We start from the raw sequence: 13364 nt of genomic DNA, 5'->3' as shown, positions 1-13364 counted from the left end.
ATATGAAAAACCTTCATATTGTGCATATGGTCAAATATTGGAACAGGTTGCCCAGGAAAGTCATGGGGTCTCCATCCTTGGAGATAAAAAAAATCCTACTGGACAAGGTCCTGAGCAACCTGGTCTAGTTGACTGTGCTTTGAGGACAGGAGTTGACTAGATGATCTGCAAAAATTCCCGCCAACTTCAACCATTTTGTATCATTTGCAATATTCAGCTCACTGAATTATCACCACAGTTAGCATACAAAGCCCTATCTCACTCATCCCTCTGCTCTTTGCTCGTGCTCAAACAAACAAAAATCTTCTAGGAATGTTCATGTCTAGTACATAGCTAACAGAACCTTTCTTCCCAGAATATCTTTAGGCTGTTTTGTTGTGCAACCATACACTTAACGTGCATGTCTAGAACAACCATTTGAGAAGAACATCCCTTTAGATTACATAGTGCTTTTAGCACTTTCATTTCTTCTGAGTAAATACAAGCACACTGGCAACTTTCTCTGGTACCACTAGTAAATAAAGAGATTACAAGTAGCACAAAAATTTCCTTTATGGTAAGAGATATCAGGTGGCAAGTTCTTGGACAATACTTTTTGTTATTATTTTTAAGAGGGAGGAAGAGGAGGAAGTTTATCAATAACAAGCAGTAACTGTTTCACTTCCTGAAGTGGCTAGGCTAGCATTCGTCTCTGAAAAATTTCCAACACATTACTTAGAACAAGCAAAATGACTCATCCACCCAATTCCCCAATCTGCTAGTAGTGTAAGCAAATAAAAATCCTTTAGGCTAACCCACCACTCTAGGGTAGATCAAAAGGTCATACATACACAAACAGTAACTGGAAAAAAGGGCATTGCTGTCAGGCTTTAACACGGCTTTAGAGAATTGATTTACAGTGAAGTCATGCTAGTCATTCTCAGAAAGACCTTGAGATTCTGCCAACACAAGTATTCTACTCTTACCACTTTTCTGCAAGACTTAGAACCCCCCCCAAGAAAATATAAAAACCTACCTTCTCCATACCTCCTACACAAGTAACAAGATGAGAGATCCTGTCCACTTTTAGATTCTAACAATTATCTTTTTTCCTTCTCCCCCACCAAGATATATTTTTCTTGGCACACTTCTCCCTTTCCAACTGTTTCTTTCTCCTATTACCTTCTGCAGACTAAGCCAATATGCACAGACATTTGACATGATCTTACAATAACATCACGCAGAGTTAAAAGAATGCTGACACTAGCAACTGAGGTCCCCAAAGCAAATATATGGTTACTGCCACATAAGGGTATATGCTCTATTGTGAGAAAAAAGCTACTAAGCAGACACCAGCAATGTACAACTGACGTACTAAATAGGAATTGAAGATTGACAATAATGAAAAAAAACCAAATCCAAAGATAGCAAAAATTAATGAATAGTTCTCTCACCGGTTTCTGTGCTAGACTCAGACCAGATATTAAAATAGTGAACTGTAAAACAAATAAAGAAATTAACTAAACCCCTGTTTCCTAAATTAAAAAACTTTGCAGGTGTTGTAACACCCCTGTCTAAAATGTTTTCCATTACATAAATGTTTTTTCAGTGAGCTGCATCTTCTTCATCCCAGCCAGCACTTGGCTGCTTGATAATGTGTCTTCTGAAGAAGTCATTACACTTACAGATTTTTGCATTAGTTTTGGATCATCCCTGCCCTACCTGATTTGGAAGTCAAGGCAGATATGGAGAGATGGTAGGAAGAATCCTACAGCTTGGCCAGAATGCTCTAGGCTCTAGCTGTTCTGCATCACAGTCGCTAAAGATGCAGATACCCAGTCACAGTGCCTTCATTAACATAACTTCTAATAACAGTCCTTGTGCCGAAAAACAAACTGCGAGTAAAAGTTTTATTTTTAACTGAAAAGTTCTTTGAAAATATTTAAGTCTTCCATAGCAAATCCCTGCCTGGGACATTTTCAGCACCTACAGCAGGTTCTTTAGACATGTAAATGCTAAGATTGGATGTAAATTAAGTGTTACCTATGATGGTTTTGATCAGGATTTGTTATGATTTCTTGCTGTTTTTGTAGTCATTAGGATCACTTTACATAAATTCCTTAGTAGCAGTGAAGAAAGAGTTATACCTATGAGTTTGTCATAATCCACGCCTTTAGCATTTGATGTCTGCACCGTCCAGGGGTCCACAAAATCCTCATCCTCTTCTTTAGTTGTACCATTGTTTATTGACATAAGATCTCTTGGAGGCAAGCCTGCCTGATAATCTTGTCCTGTTGTTGTTTTATATGACAGTTTTAATGATAATAGCATTCTCACTGCTGCATCAATTTCATCCTGAATAAAGGAAAAAAACCTGTTTGACTTAACATACTTAAGATAGACAATTACATTAATGTCCTAACCTTTCAAAATTCTGCATCCATGCTTTGACTTGAGTTGCATTATTCATAAACTCTGAGCCTTTATTTATATGTTTGCAGCATCACTGCCAAAGGTAAAAGAAAAGCAAATAGCAGGTAACCATCTCCTAACTGGCAGAATTTAGAGCAAGGTATTTGAAGCACCTGTCTTACTTTTCAATTTCTGTCTGAGGGAAAAAAAAATGCTTGCTTGCTTTTCAGAGATAAACAAGCTTAACATTTTAAGCACAAATTTCTAAGATATATATATAAAAAATATAAATTATCTAATTTACTTTACAATGCTTTTAGTGGCTCACCTTAATTTATTCATTACAATTCATTGACAGACTTGAAGACAAACTAGAACAAAAAGTTCTTCACAATTTTCATGGTTATGACCTTTTTAATACAAAGCTATTGTAACATCTCATGCAAGGAACAAATAGATTATCACTTTATTCAACTCCCAGCTTTCAAGGCTTACTCCTACAGGCAATACCCTAAGAGAACCCATATTAAAACTGACCTCTCTTTGCTGACATAGTGATGCCAGAATAGGGAACCTGAAACTAATGGCAAATTACTGAATTAAGGGAGATTAAGCAGGGACTGTCAGTACGGTTACAGGAGGACATATTTGCTAATGTGTACAACAATGCATGGAGAAAAAGAGAAACCAGGGAAGAATGCAAGTGATATAAATTTTACTTGAAACCCAAATACCTTGGATCCTGTCACGTAGCATGGCAACTGGCTGAAGCAGACTTCTAAGCCTATGACTCTCTGTTCTTACTTCAGGTGTAAAAACTTTGCTCTTGCTAGTGACTACCTTGTTCCAGGTACATCCACAGTTCACAAAATGGACATAAATATTTTTTAACAAGATTTTTTTCTTACTGCAATACAAAATAGATCTAAAACCAATCATATTCTCCAGCACTTAAAGACAGACCTAACTTGAAAAAGCATGGGTTCAAAACATGAAATGGAAATACCTTTGGTGCTTTTCCTGCTTTCAGTGCTCTGACTTTCTCTCCTTGTTCAGTTACTCTTTCAAACAGCTGAAGCGGACTCAGAGATTCCAAATCACAGTTCGGACTATCAGCCATTTTGCCAGACTGCAAAAGATCTGTTTATTTACAATTCAACTAAATTTAACGTCTTCTAATTTTTCAGCTCGTAGATTCAAAACAGCAGCAACAATAAGAAGAACTGTAGGGCAAAAAATAGTGTATTTTATTCTTTCCTTTACATCTTGAAGGTTAGATGAACAGAATAAGAATATGAAAACTACTGACCCCATACCTAATTCTATTCATATCAGATTGATAAATGTGGATACATTAACATAATGAGCTTCAGTTTCATACAGAAATGGACTGAGACTGACAAGAGTACCAAATAAATTTAGAGATCACTTTTAATGTTGTTTGTCTACGTATTTAACACCAGAACACCTTTTCAAAGCCAAACTCCTGACAAAAGTAAAAGTAATGAAATATATGTATGATTCAGAGCATCTTGGAACAGTTGGTAGAGGTTATCCAATTCCTGATTAGTTAATGTTTTTGCACTACTTGATACCCTGTCAAATTCTGAGTGATAATGAGATTTTTATAACGATCATATGGAATTCTGTCTTAATATATGTGATATAGTACTTCAGCCCAAAGAAAGATATAAAAAAGAAAAGCTTAGTCATCTTCTTTACTGCTTTCCTCCAGGGGTTATAAAATACACTGATGATTAGTGAGAAATGCTGCTTTCTAAAGAACAATCAATCCTTGAGTAAGCAATAGGCTGTGAATTAAAATGTACTGTTTCTCAGCAGTACATACAAAAAAATAACCCGATGAGATGGCTGAGAATAACACTGCAGTCTTCCTATGTCCAACATATACCTTGATCACTGGAACTTCCTAGCACAGAGTATGCTCATGCTTCCACAAATGGGCTTCTCTCTCAGGCTAACATCTATTATGTTGTATACATTAACAATAACATCATCTGAATCTTTCTTAGCAGTCTATTAATTAACAGCAACCGAGACTTTGGAAAACTACAACTGCATAGTTTATAGTACACTAACACAGAAAGTACAGAAAGTTAAATAATGCTGTTAAAATGTTAAGTAAGCATATAGTTTCTGTTATCAAATGCATTAAAATAATTTTCATTCCACATCAGAAATATCTTGATCTTTGTCCCATCAGTTATAGTCTAAAATGTTATAAATAAGCTCTGCTGTACTTAATTTTAATGAATACACCGAACACCTTTTAGTAATTTCCAAGACAGGAGACCCTTATAACATGGATTGCATTGAATTAACTCATACTTTACTACATATGCCTCCCATAAAGGCGGCACAGCAATTCATGGTATCCCAGCAATTTCTCCCTCTAATTTTTCTAAAATTACCTGATAAATTGTCTTAAGATAATCTCTAACTGAAAAATGGAGTTTTATTTATGTCTAAGAAATCTGGTGAATCTGTTACCAATCTGCCATGAGTGAAAACTCATTTTAACTGCAAAGGCAGAATTCCTTATTTTAAGAAATCCTTATTTTCAAAAATTATTCATGCTCAGCAGGTCTCTGTACAAAATGATGAGATCTTTAGAAGTACATATGCTCTGAATAATTTTTTTGGTAAAAATTCAAGCATCATGCTGTTTAAATATTCAGAACAGAGGATAAACTGGGAAGAGAGTTTTAAAAGCATTATGGTTCTGATTATAGTGAGCTTGCCATATTTACATAGAACAAGTGATAAAAATGGGAAAGGAGGACACCATCTGTCAGAAAAACAACATTGTAAGTGAAACTGCAACTACCTCAAATGAATCCATTTGGGATGAACATACCACAATAACAAGGTACACAGACAGCATACAGAGAATTATAAAAGAATTTCAGAAAACCTAAGGCTGTTAAAATGAGATAACAGAGGAGATCCTAATGACAAAAGTGAACTGAAGGAAAAGTAAATTTTCCATGAAAACTATCATTAAAACTTGGCCAGGGTTGTGAATTGCTGCCTCACAATCTGATGTGGTCGATTTATGCAACCACCCAAGCTATTGTATAGCTTTTTTACTTGAGGAAGTGATGTCATCCTAATTCATAAGCTGATGCTTATTTTACATGCATTGTATTCAGACGTGACAGTGACAAATGCAATGCAAGTTGAAAGAGTAAATTAACTTCACGCTGAGGTGCAAATGGTGGTCTGTTGGAAACAGTGCATTTGCCCTAAGGATCCTCTGTCATGCCATGCCCGTGCCCATGCCCATGAAGGAAGAACTCTGTGCCCATGTCAAGTCCTACTGACTTGTAAAGGATTATGCCTCTTTGGAGAGATTTCCTAGCGTATTATTGATCCATTGCTATGCATGAGGCATGAATACATATAGTTTACAAGATACATATGTAACCAAAGTGAATCATAAAAGCTGTTAATAAAAATACATGTTCATTTGGCTTCCTTTTCCCAGAATTAAAAAAGAAGAAACAAAAGTACAGAATAGTTGCATTAGCTGTTCAGCAGTATTTCAAAGCCTTCCTTCTACAAAATAATCAGCCTAATCACAACCTTGGTTATATTTACACAGTATATATTTAAACTGCCACTGTAAAAAGCCTTCACCTGCCTAGAAAACTTAAGAATGTTGCTTTGGTAACTTGCTGGTTACCAAAACTTATCTATCATTAAGGCTTTGTTTGTCAGACAGCTGCAATATTCCCAGATTTCAGCTTCAGTTGAATACTTTGAGAAAACTGAGACGTATATACATCTACCTGCTAATTTAATTTGCTTAGTCTATTAACACTGATACCATACTTAGATTATATAATTGACTAAAATAAGACTGACTAATGTGTTATCAGTAATACTTAAGTTTTTAACCTAATCTCAATCCCTGCAAGCTTGATTATTTGCAGTTTGACAGTGTTTTTTAAAGAGGTAATTTAAAGCATATCAAACAATTCTCTGATGTATTCCTATAATTTAATTACATTCTTTTATTTGGATACTAGTGTTTTCCTCTTTTTCATGGTGTCACGGTTTCAGCTGGGATAGAGTTAATCTTCCTTCTGGTAGCTGGTATAGTGTTATGTCTTGGATTCAGTATGAGAACAATGCTGATAACACACTGATGTTTTCAGTTGTTGCTAAGTAGTGTTTAGACCAAGTCAAGGATTTTTCAGCTTCTCATGCCCAGCCAGCAAGAAGGCTGAAGGGGCACAAGAGTTGGGAGGGGACACAGCCAGGACACCTGACCCAAACTGGCCAAAGGGGTATTCCATACCATGTGATGTCATGCCCAGTATATAAACTGGGGGGAGTTGGCCTGGGGGAATGGCTGCTGGGGAACTAACTGGGCATCGGTTGGCAAGTAGTGAGCAACTGCATTGTGCATCACTTGTTTTGTATATTCCAATCCTTTTAATTATTATTTTTATATTACTACTAATATTATTATATTTTATTATTATTGTTATTATTATCATTATTAGTTTCTTCCTTTCTGTTCTATTAAACTGTTCTTATCTCAACCCATGAGTTTTACTTGTTTTTTTCCAATTCTCTCCCCCATGCCCCCTGGGTGGGGGGGAAGTGAGTAAGCAGTTGTGTGGTGCTTAGTTACCAGCTGGGGTTAAACCACGACACATGGGCACAAGATATTTCACTGGAAAAGAAAGTATGCAGAGTAAATTCACATTAGAAAATGTTTATGAAGGTTAACACACACTCTTTCTGTAGAAATATGCCAGTTATATTTACTAGCTTCAAATTCTACAAAATAGAAAAAGGTAAACAAGAATTATTCCTTGGTGTAGAACAACTTATGACTTGGTGTTTTCACTTGATTCCTAAATGTACATTCTTACTGATAGATTGCCTCGATTCACAAAGGCCAAAATGTCACAGCTGAGGCTGAGCACACATACTGGAGAGCAGTGAAAGAGAAAGACTTTTTAAAGAAAGTTTGGAATATTATGGATTTAAGCCAAGCATAGAATCCTAAATGAAGGTGCACTTTCATTAAGAAGTAGCAAAAGTAGCCTAGTCACTGCAACAAGAGATAAGAATATTACAATCATAGAACACAAAAGATATTGACTGCTACCTAAAACTTATCTCTATTTACCTCAGTACTGTCCTTATTTGCTGGTGGAATTCAAGCTAGGAATTCAGCAATATGGAACATAGGTCTTTATCTTTTGAAATTCATAAATGCAATTATGAACTGTTTGAAAGAAACATCTAGATATTCTACGTTTTATCATGACTTTTTTTCCTTGCTTTCTTATTGATATTATGAAAACTAACAGTCCCACGCACATTACATACTGTACGCAAACAGATTTGGAGGAAAAAAATGATATGTGGGAACTTGAGAATGGACTACCAGGATATTTAGGACCAGAGTCTACGATGAACTTAAAAGCCTGTTTCACAGCGTGAACTTGGAAGCCAAGAACTGTGTGCATTTTCTATCTATGCAATGCATGGTAACTTGTAATGGGTACTGCGCTTGTGACTGTTTCAGAATACTAAATCGTCATGAGACGAGGCTCAAAAATAATCCTTGGCATTGGTATCAGAAAACTACTGTATTCTCCTCTCTATCCAACTGGATGACAGTCACGGATCTATGATCACTTTCCCTGGTTTGCTATCTGATTTGGTAAGTTAGAGACCTGAGGATCAAAGAACGGAGTTTCACATTACGTTAAGAAGAGCTCTTTCATGACAAACATTGCATGAAGGTACATCAAGACTTCCAAAGACAATGGTAATACAAAACTCCTGAAAAAATTTTCATGAACGAATGGAAGAATGAGAATGTAAGTTTGACAGCACTGATGTTCCTGAAAACTGTTTTGCCTCCTGGAAATAAACCAAAAAATGACCAGTGAAATTAAAGCAGGCAGTACGCACTCAGATGCTGTGTTAAACATGCCTTGAGAGGTACTCCAACATAGGCTGCATTTCATAGTTGACCTACCTTCCCAGTCACGGTAATCATCCATTTCTGTATGAAAATACAATAGAAGTATGCAAGACGATTCCTGGAGATAATAATATGACCACCCAACCACTCTCATCTGAAGAAAGTCCAACATGACTCTTCACTGTACTACAGCCGTTAAGAGCTAAACTCTTGTGCGGGAACGGCCACGCATAAAATTAACCAGCAGGCGAATGTTTCTAGCCCTGCAACGCTTCCCCACCGCACGCCTGCCCGGCCAAGGCAAAGGCACCCACCACCTTTGCCCTCCCGGGGCTGGGCCGCATCTTCCAGCGACCAGGACGCCCCCCCCACTCCCCCCTTCCCAGGGAAAAGGGCTTTTTCTGTTGACGCGTTGGCGATGGAGCCACGGGGGCTGCGGCCCCGCAGGGAGTGGAGGAAAAAGCCCTCAAGCGCCCCGTCTCACAGAGGGACAGAGGGAGGGAGGGAGGGAGGGAATGCGCCCAGCAGAGACCCCCACCCCCCCTCCCAGCGCCGGCCACGGGGGCAGCAACAATCGCCCAGCAAGCCCCTCTTCCACCCGCCGGGGTCTCTCACCGAGGCCGCATCCCCGGCCCGGCCGTGACCGACCTACCCAGCCCGGCTCGGCTCTCCCTACCGCTCCTCAGTCACTGCCATTGCATCACCTTCCAACCGGCACGTCACTCACGACTCCCGGCTGGGAAACGCATACCCCCGGAACCATCGCTTCCCACTGTCCTCCCGCCCCCTACAGTCACCACCCCAACCAACCTCCCTCTGCATCTTCCGCAGCGGCGGGAGAAGGGCTCGTACGCGTCCAGCGAGCCGCAGCCTGACCCCTGCCCTTCCCAACACGCCGCCCCTGCGGAAGGGCGGTGATACGCGGAACGGCTTGAGCGGGGCGCCTTGTTTCCACCCGGCGCGCTTTTAAAGCCGGAGCCGCCGCGGGTCGGCGGGTGAGTTCCGGGCCGCGCTGCAGTCGGCGGCTGTGGGGCGCAGGTACCGGCGGCGCGGGGCGGGCTCCGGGGCCGGGGGAGAGGAGAAGGAGACGGCCTGGGCGCTCCGGCGGCGGGTTGGGGGTCGTTCTTCCACCCCTCCCCGGGGCTGCCGGGCGTTAGGAGCGAGGAAGCGGCCCCGGGGAGGCGGCTGCGCCTCTCGTCCGACGGCGGCCGGGCCCGTGCCCCGAGCGGCCGGCAGTGCCGGTCTCGGCTTCCACGTCGTACCTCTGTGGGCGTTTGCGGTCCCTTAGCGGGCCTGGGGCCTTGTGCGCGCCGACCCGAACGCTCTTCGGTTTAGTGCGTTCGGATAAATCGGTCGTGTGAAAATGAAAAAAAAAAACAAACCACCCAAACTCTATGAGCTTCCTTCTTGGCTCAGTACGTTGTAAGTCATACTGTTAATAAATTCACAATCTAGTTGCAGTATGCTTCCAATGAGGGACGTTGTGGTTCCCCCCCCCCCCCCCCCCCCCCGTTTTTCTTTAGTTAGGGCAGCATAAGAAACTTCGGGGTGCTGTTTCTTTAAAAACAGCAGTGGAATGGGAAGTCTTAAGGCGAGAGAGATGCTTTCCTTTTACAAAAATACTAACGCTTACGGGTGGTGTGTGTGATGGGTTGGATTTATGGTGACCAAATGTAATGGGACAGTTTCTTTCCAACATCGCGCAGGAAGCTTTTTTAACCTGGTGTGTGCAAGGTACCATCTTGCACTTACCTCTGAATCTCAGCCTAAATTTTTTTGTGTTAAAACAAAATAAAGTAACTTTGAAGGTCTATCCCAATCCACTTGTGTATCTTCTTTTATAGCTTTCAGCCAGAGGTCAGCTTCGTACTGTATTTGTTCTTTGAACATGATGCATTTTGGCTGGGGCCTGTTTTCAACCCTGCAATACAAACACTAACCACTTGTTGCAATTATTGAAGTGCAGTCCTTCAAAGTTGCTATTTATTTGATAAGAGGTTTCAATTTACGGCTAAAACCTTCAATTTACTGGTTTTGAATTGAATTGTTAGTTAAGTTTTCCTGAAACACTACTTAATTTTTTTTCCTTGACACTGTTTACGCTGTTTTAATAAATGAGGCTGTATTATTAAAAAGAACTTTTTCTTGCTCTCAGTTGCTGTCACTTACAGCTGTCATAAACTTCAGATAAAGACAAAATGTCCTCTAGAGGGAGATCTTGATGCTTTTATGTGCTAAAATGTTGGTCACCTTGTTCCAGTTAGGCGTCTTGATCACTTATCTTGGAAAGGATTTGTGATGATGAATGTGTATGTCTTAATAGGAACCTGTCTTCTGGATCTGTGTTTGTAAATTTCGTTACAGACTACAAACTGTAGCCTGTAATGTAACACTTCTGTAGGTTAAAGTAAACATGCTTGTTTTAATTCAAGTAGATCTACTTCTGAAGTTAAATGAGTAATCTTTACAAGTTCCAGAGTACTGCCCCTGCAGTACTATTTGTAGGACCTACATTTCTGGCATCAATTCTGCAAAGGCTTGGGTAGATACTGACTTTTGTACAGCTTTCTCATTTTAATCAAGATGCTTTTGAGGGTGGTTTATTCACTGACCTAAACCAAGAATTTCAGCAGCTGATCTGAAAGTGTTGTGGGTTAAATCACTTTAGCGTAATGAGTGCTAACAGCTGGACAAGGAAACAAAAAAAAAGTCCCATTTAATCAATCTTAGCAATTGAAGGGTAGCAGTACTTTTCTACTATAAACAGCAGAGGTTGAAAGATTATTTTTGCAGACACATCAAGTGTTTGAATGTAAACCCTATACTCCACATGCTCCATCCAAATTGTTGGAAGAAGCTTGGTGGGATTGTTATGGTGATGAGTTATTCAGCATGTTACATATGCAGTCTCAGTGTGAGATTTCTTTCTCACAGACACTTCAAAAAAGTTTATTCCACAGCAAACAAGGCATCTGTGCTTTTATTTTTCTGTAAGTAAGTGTAAATAATGAATTCAGCATAGCTTCTGGCCTAAGTCTGTTCTGTAAAACTAAAGGCTGTGTGGAACTTGCTCTGTGGATATAGTTGGAAGATTTCCTTGTACTGCAAGACTGCTGAATGGGTCAAAAATGCATTTACTTTTTTAGTTGCCAGTTGAACCCCTTCATGCTTCTTTCAAGTCATCTGTACTGTTAAGAAATAGATACTGTTAGACTGACTCCAAAACAGTTGGTTTTGTATTCTTATAAATGTACATACCAAAACACTACATAATTAATTACCCTCGGCGGGGGGGGGAAGTGCTACTGCAAGTGAGGTTAAAGTAATTTGCAGTACTTATGTTGCAAGTTTGTTTTCCTTTTCATACTCATTTTCATTGTTTTCTGGTATGCAAATGCATCTCTGCAGTACATTAAAAATGTATGCGAAGTGCTTGGAGGCAAATGGTGTTGCGTAATTGAATGTACAGATGTCTTATAATAGAAGAATAAATTCCATTAATAAACAGGAATAAAAGTTACGGGTTTTTTTGTTAAGAATAGCATATTTATATCCTTAAGTTACTCAGATTGTAGACTCTGTAATAAATTGTGCTCTGAATAATCAATTCTTTATTCTAGATCATAATTTTGGAGGATTCCAGCACTGAGATTTCTGGAGTCTGCTGTGTCTAGCCTTAATGAGTTCCTCACTGGTTGCTTATGATGATTCAGACTCTGAGACAGAAACTGAAAAGGCTGAAGTCCCCAATACTTCTAGCAGACAAACAAACCGTCCAAGTTCATCTGTGAATCGTGTTCAGTACTCTGCACCTGGTAGTTTGGGTACAAAATCTACATATGAAATGCAGCCCACTGAGAACACTGACAGTTCTGGCACAAGCACTGTTTGTGAAGATCCCCCTGAGCACTATGCACAGAATAATAACACTGATTCGATATCTTCTCATTGTAGGAGAGCATACTCTGGCCATACTGCATTATGTATGTCCTACAAAAACTATGAACAGACATCAAGCTCTTCAACAAACTCTGGAAATGGCATTTCCCAGAAGAGAATACATAAAGACAGTGCTACTGCCATAAAAGGAATTAGACCATATATCCCTAAAAGATTGCGTCAAGAAAATTCCAGTATGCCTGAAAAAAAAGAATCTGATGAGAGAGATAGCTCAGATTGTGATGTTAAGCTGGGCATATCAGGAGAGCAGACTTCGAGAAAGATCTCTGAATTAATTAAGCCATATTTGGGATCCAAATATAAATTAACTGAAGTCCCCAAAAGCTTAATATTTTACATGTCTAAACACAGTGGCCCTGTTAATGAAATCCAGTGGTGTCCTGTACGAGAACAAAGTCACATGCTTCTCTCGGCTTCTATGGATAAAACAGTAAAGGTAATGTAAAACAAGATGCTTTGCAGACCAGTCGTCAAACTTAAAAATACTGTATTAAATAATGATCTTCTGGGAATAACATCCTTGCTTGTGTGTGTTTAACGGTTCCAGTGTATTCAGAATTCGAGGAGATGCTTTGCAGTACAAGACCCTATTATGAACTTGCAGCCTAAGCCTTCACTAGACTTATAGTCAGTTCTGTTATTTTGGAATTTTTTTTTTTTTTTATTAGACATTGCAGTGTTTTAGATCTTAAGAAGTTAGATTTCTAGTAGGTAATTTCTCGTAATCTGTATTAATGTTAGGTTTTCCTTATGGCCATTGTGATATTAAAAAGTAGGAAATAAGCACTATGGTCTGGGTACAGATTCTGCCTTAAGTCATTAAGCAACTGACTGCCAATACTGGAATAATATTTTGATGAACTTTACCTTTCTGACAGGCCTAAGTGACTACTGGTGGAGGAGGTATGTCAGGTCAGATGCATTTTTCATCTGAACTAATGTGGCAGGTCTTGTATCCCTGAAAGGTGTCCTGTCGTGATCTAAGGAGTCTTCCCACTTTAATTTGGTTTCAAGGGTTATTTGCTCAATATTTAAAGTG

General features: G+C 39.4%; 2 protein-coding genes across 2 annotated transcripts in view; one reads left to right on the top strand and one right to left on the bottom strand.

The window, feature by feature from the left end:
* WARS1 (tryptophanyl-tRNA synthetase 1) overlaps window positions 1-9135 on the bottom strand; it is a 29260-nt gene extending 20125 nt beyond the window's left edge. The window contains exons 1-3 of the mRNA XM_069783466.1: window positions 9023-9135; window positions 3398-3614; window positions 2127-2334 (exon numbers count right to left, since the gene is read on the bottom strand). Coding sequence (XP_069639567.1) covers window positions 2127-2334; window positions 3398-3511 — 322 coding nt within the window. The 5' untranslated portion in view covers window positions 3512-3614; window positions 9023-9135. The remainder of the gene's footprint in view (window positions 1-2126; window positions 2335-3397; window positions 3615-9022) is intronic.
* Window positions 9136-9322: 187 nt separating this feature from the next.
* Window positions 9323-13364, top strand: part of WDR25 (WD repeat domain 25) — a 70343-nt gene continuing 66301 nt past the window's right edge. Inside the window, exons 1-2 of the mRNA XM_069783465.1 lie at window positions 9323-9403; window positions 11986-12761. Of these exons, the coding sequence (XP_069639566.1) occupies window positions 12045-12761 (717 nt within the window). The 5' untranslated portion in view covers window positions 9323-9403; window positions 11986-12044. The remainder of the gene's footprint in view (window positions 9404-11985; window positions 12762-13364) is intronic.

This window comes from Haliaeetus albicilla, chromosome 5 (assembly GCF_947461875.1).
Source record: "Haliaeetus albicilla chromosome 5, bHalAlb1.1, whole genome shotgun sequence".
Classification (NCBI taxonomy): domain Eukaryota; kingdom Metazoa; phylum Chordata; class Aves; order Accipitriformes; family Accipitridae; genus Haliaeetus; species Haliaeetus albicilla.
The sequence above is the reverse complement of the archived record's forward strand: the minus strand, read 5'-3'. Positions and strand labels throughout refer to the sequence as shown.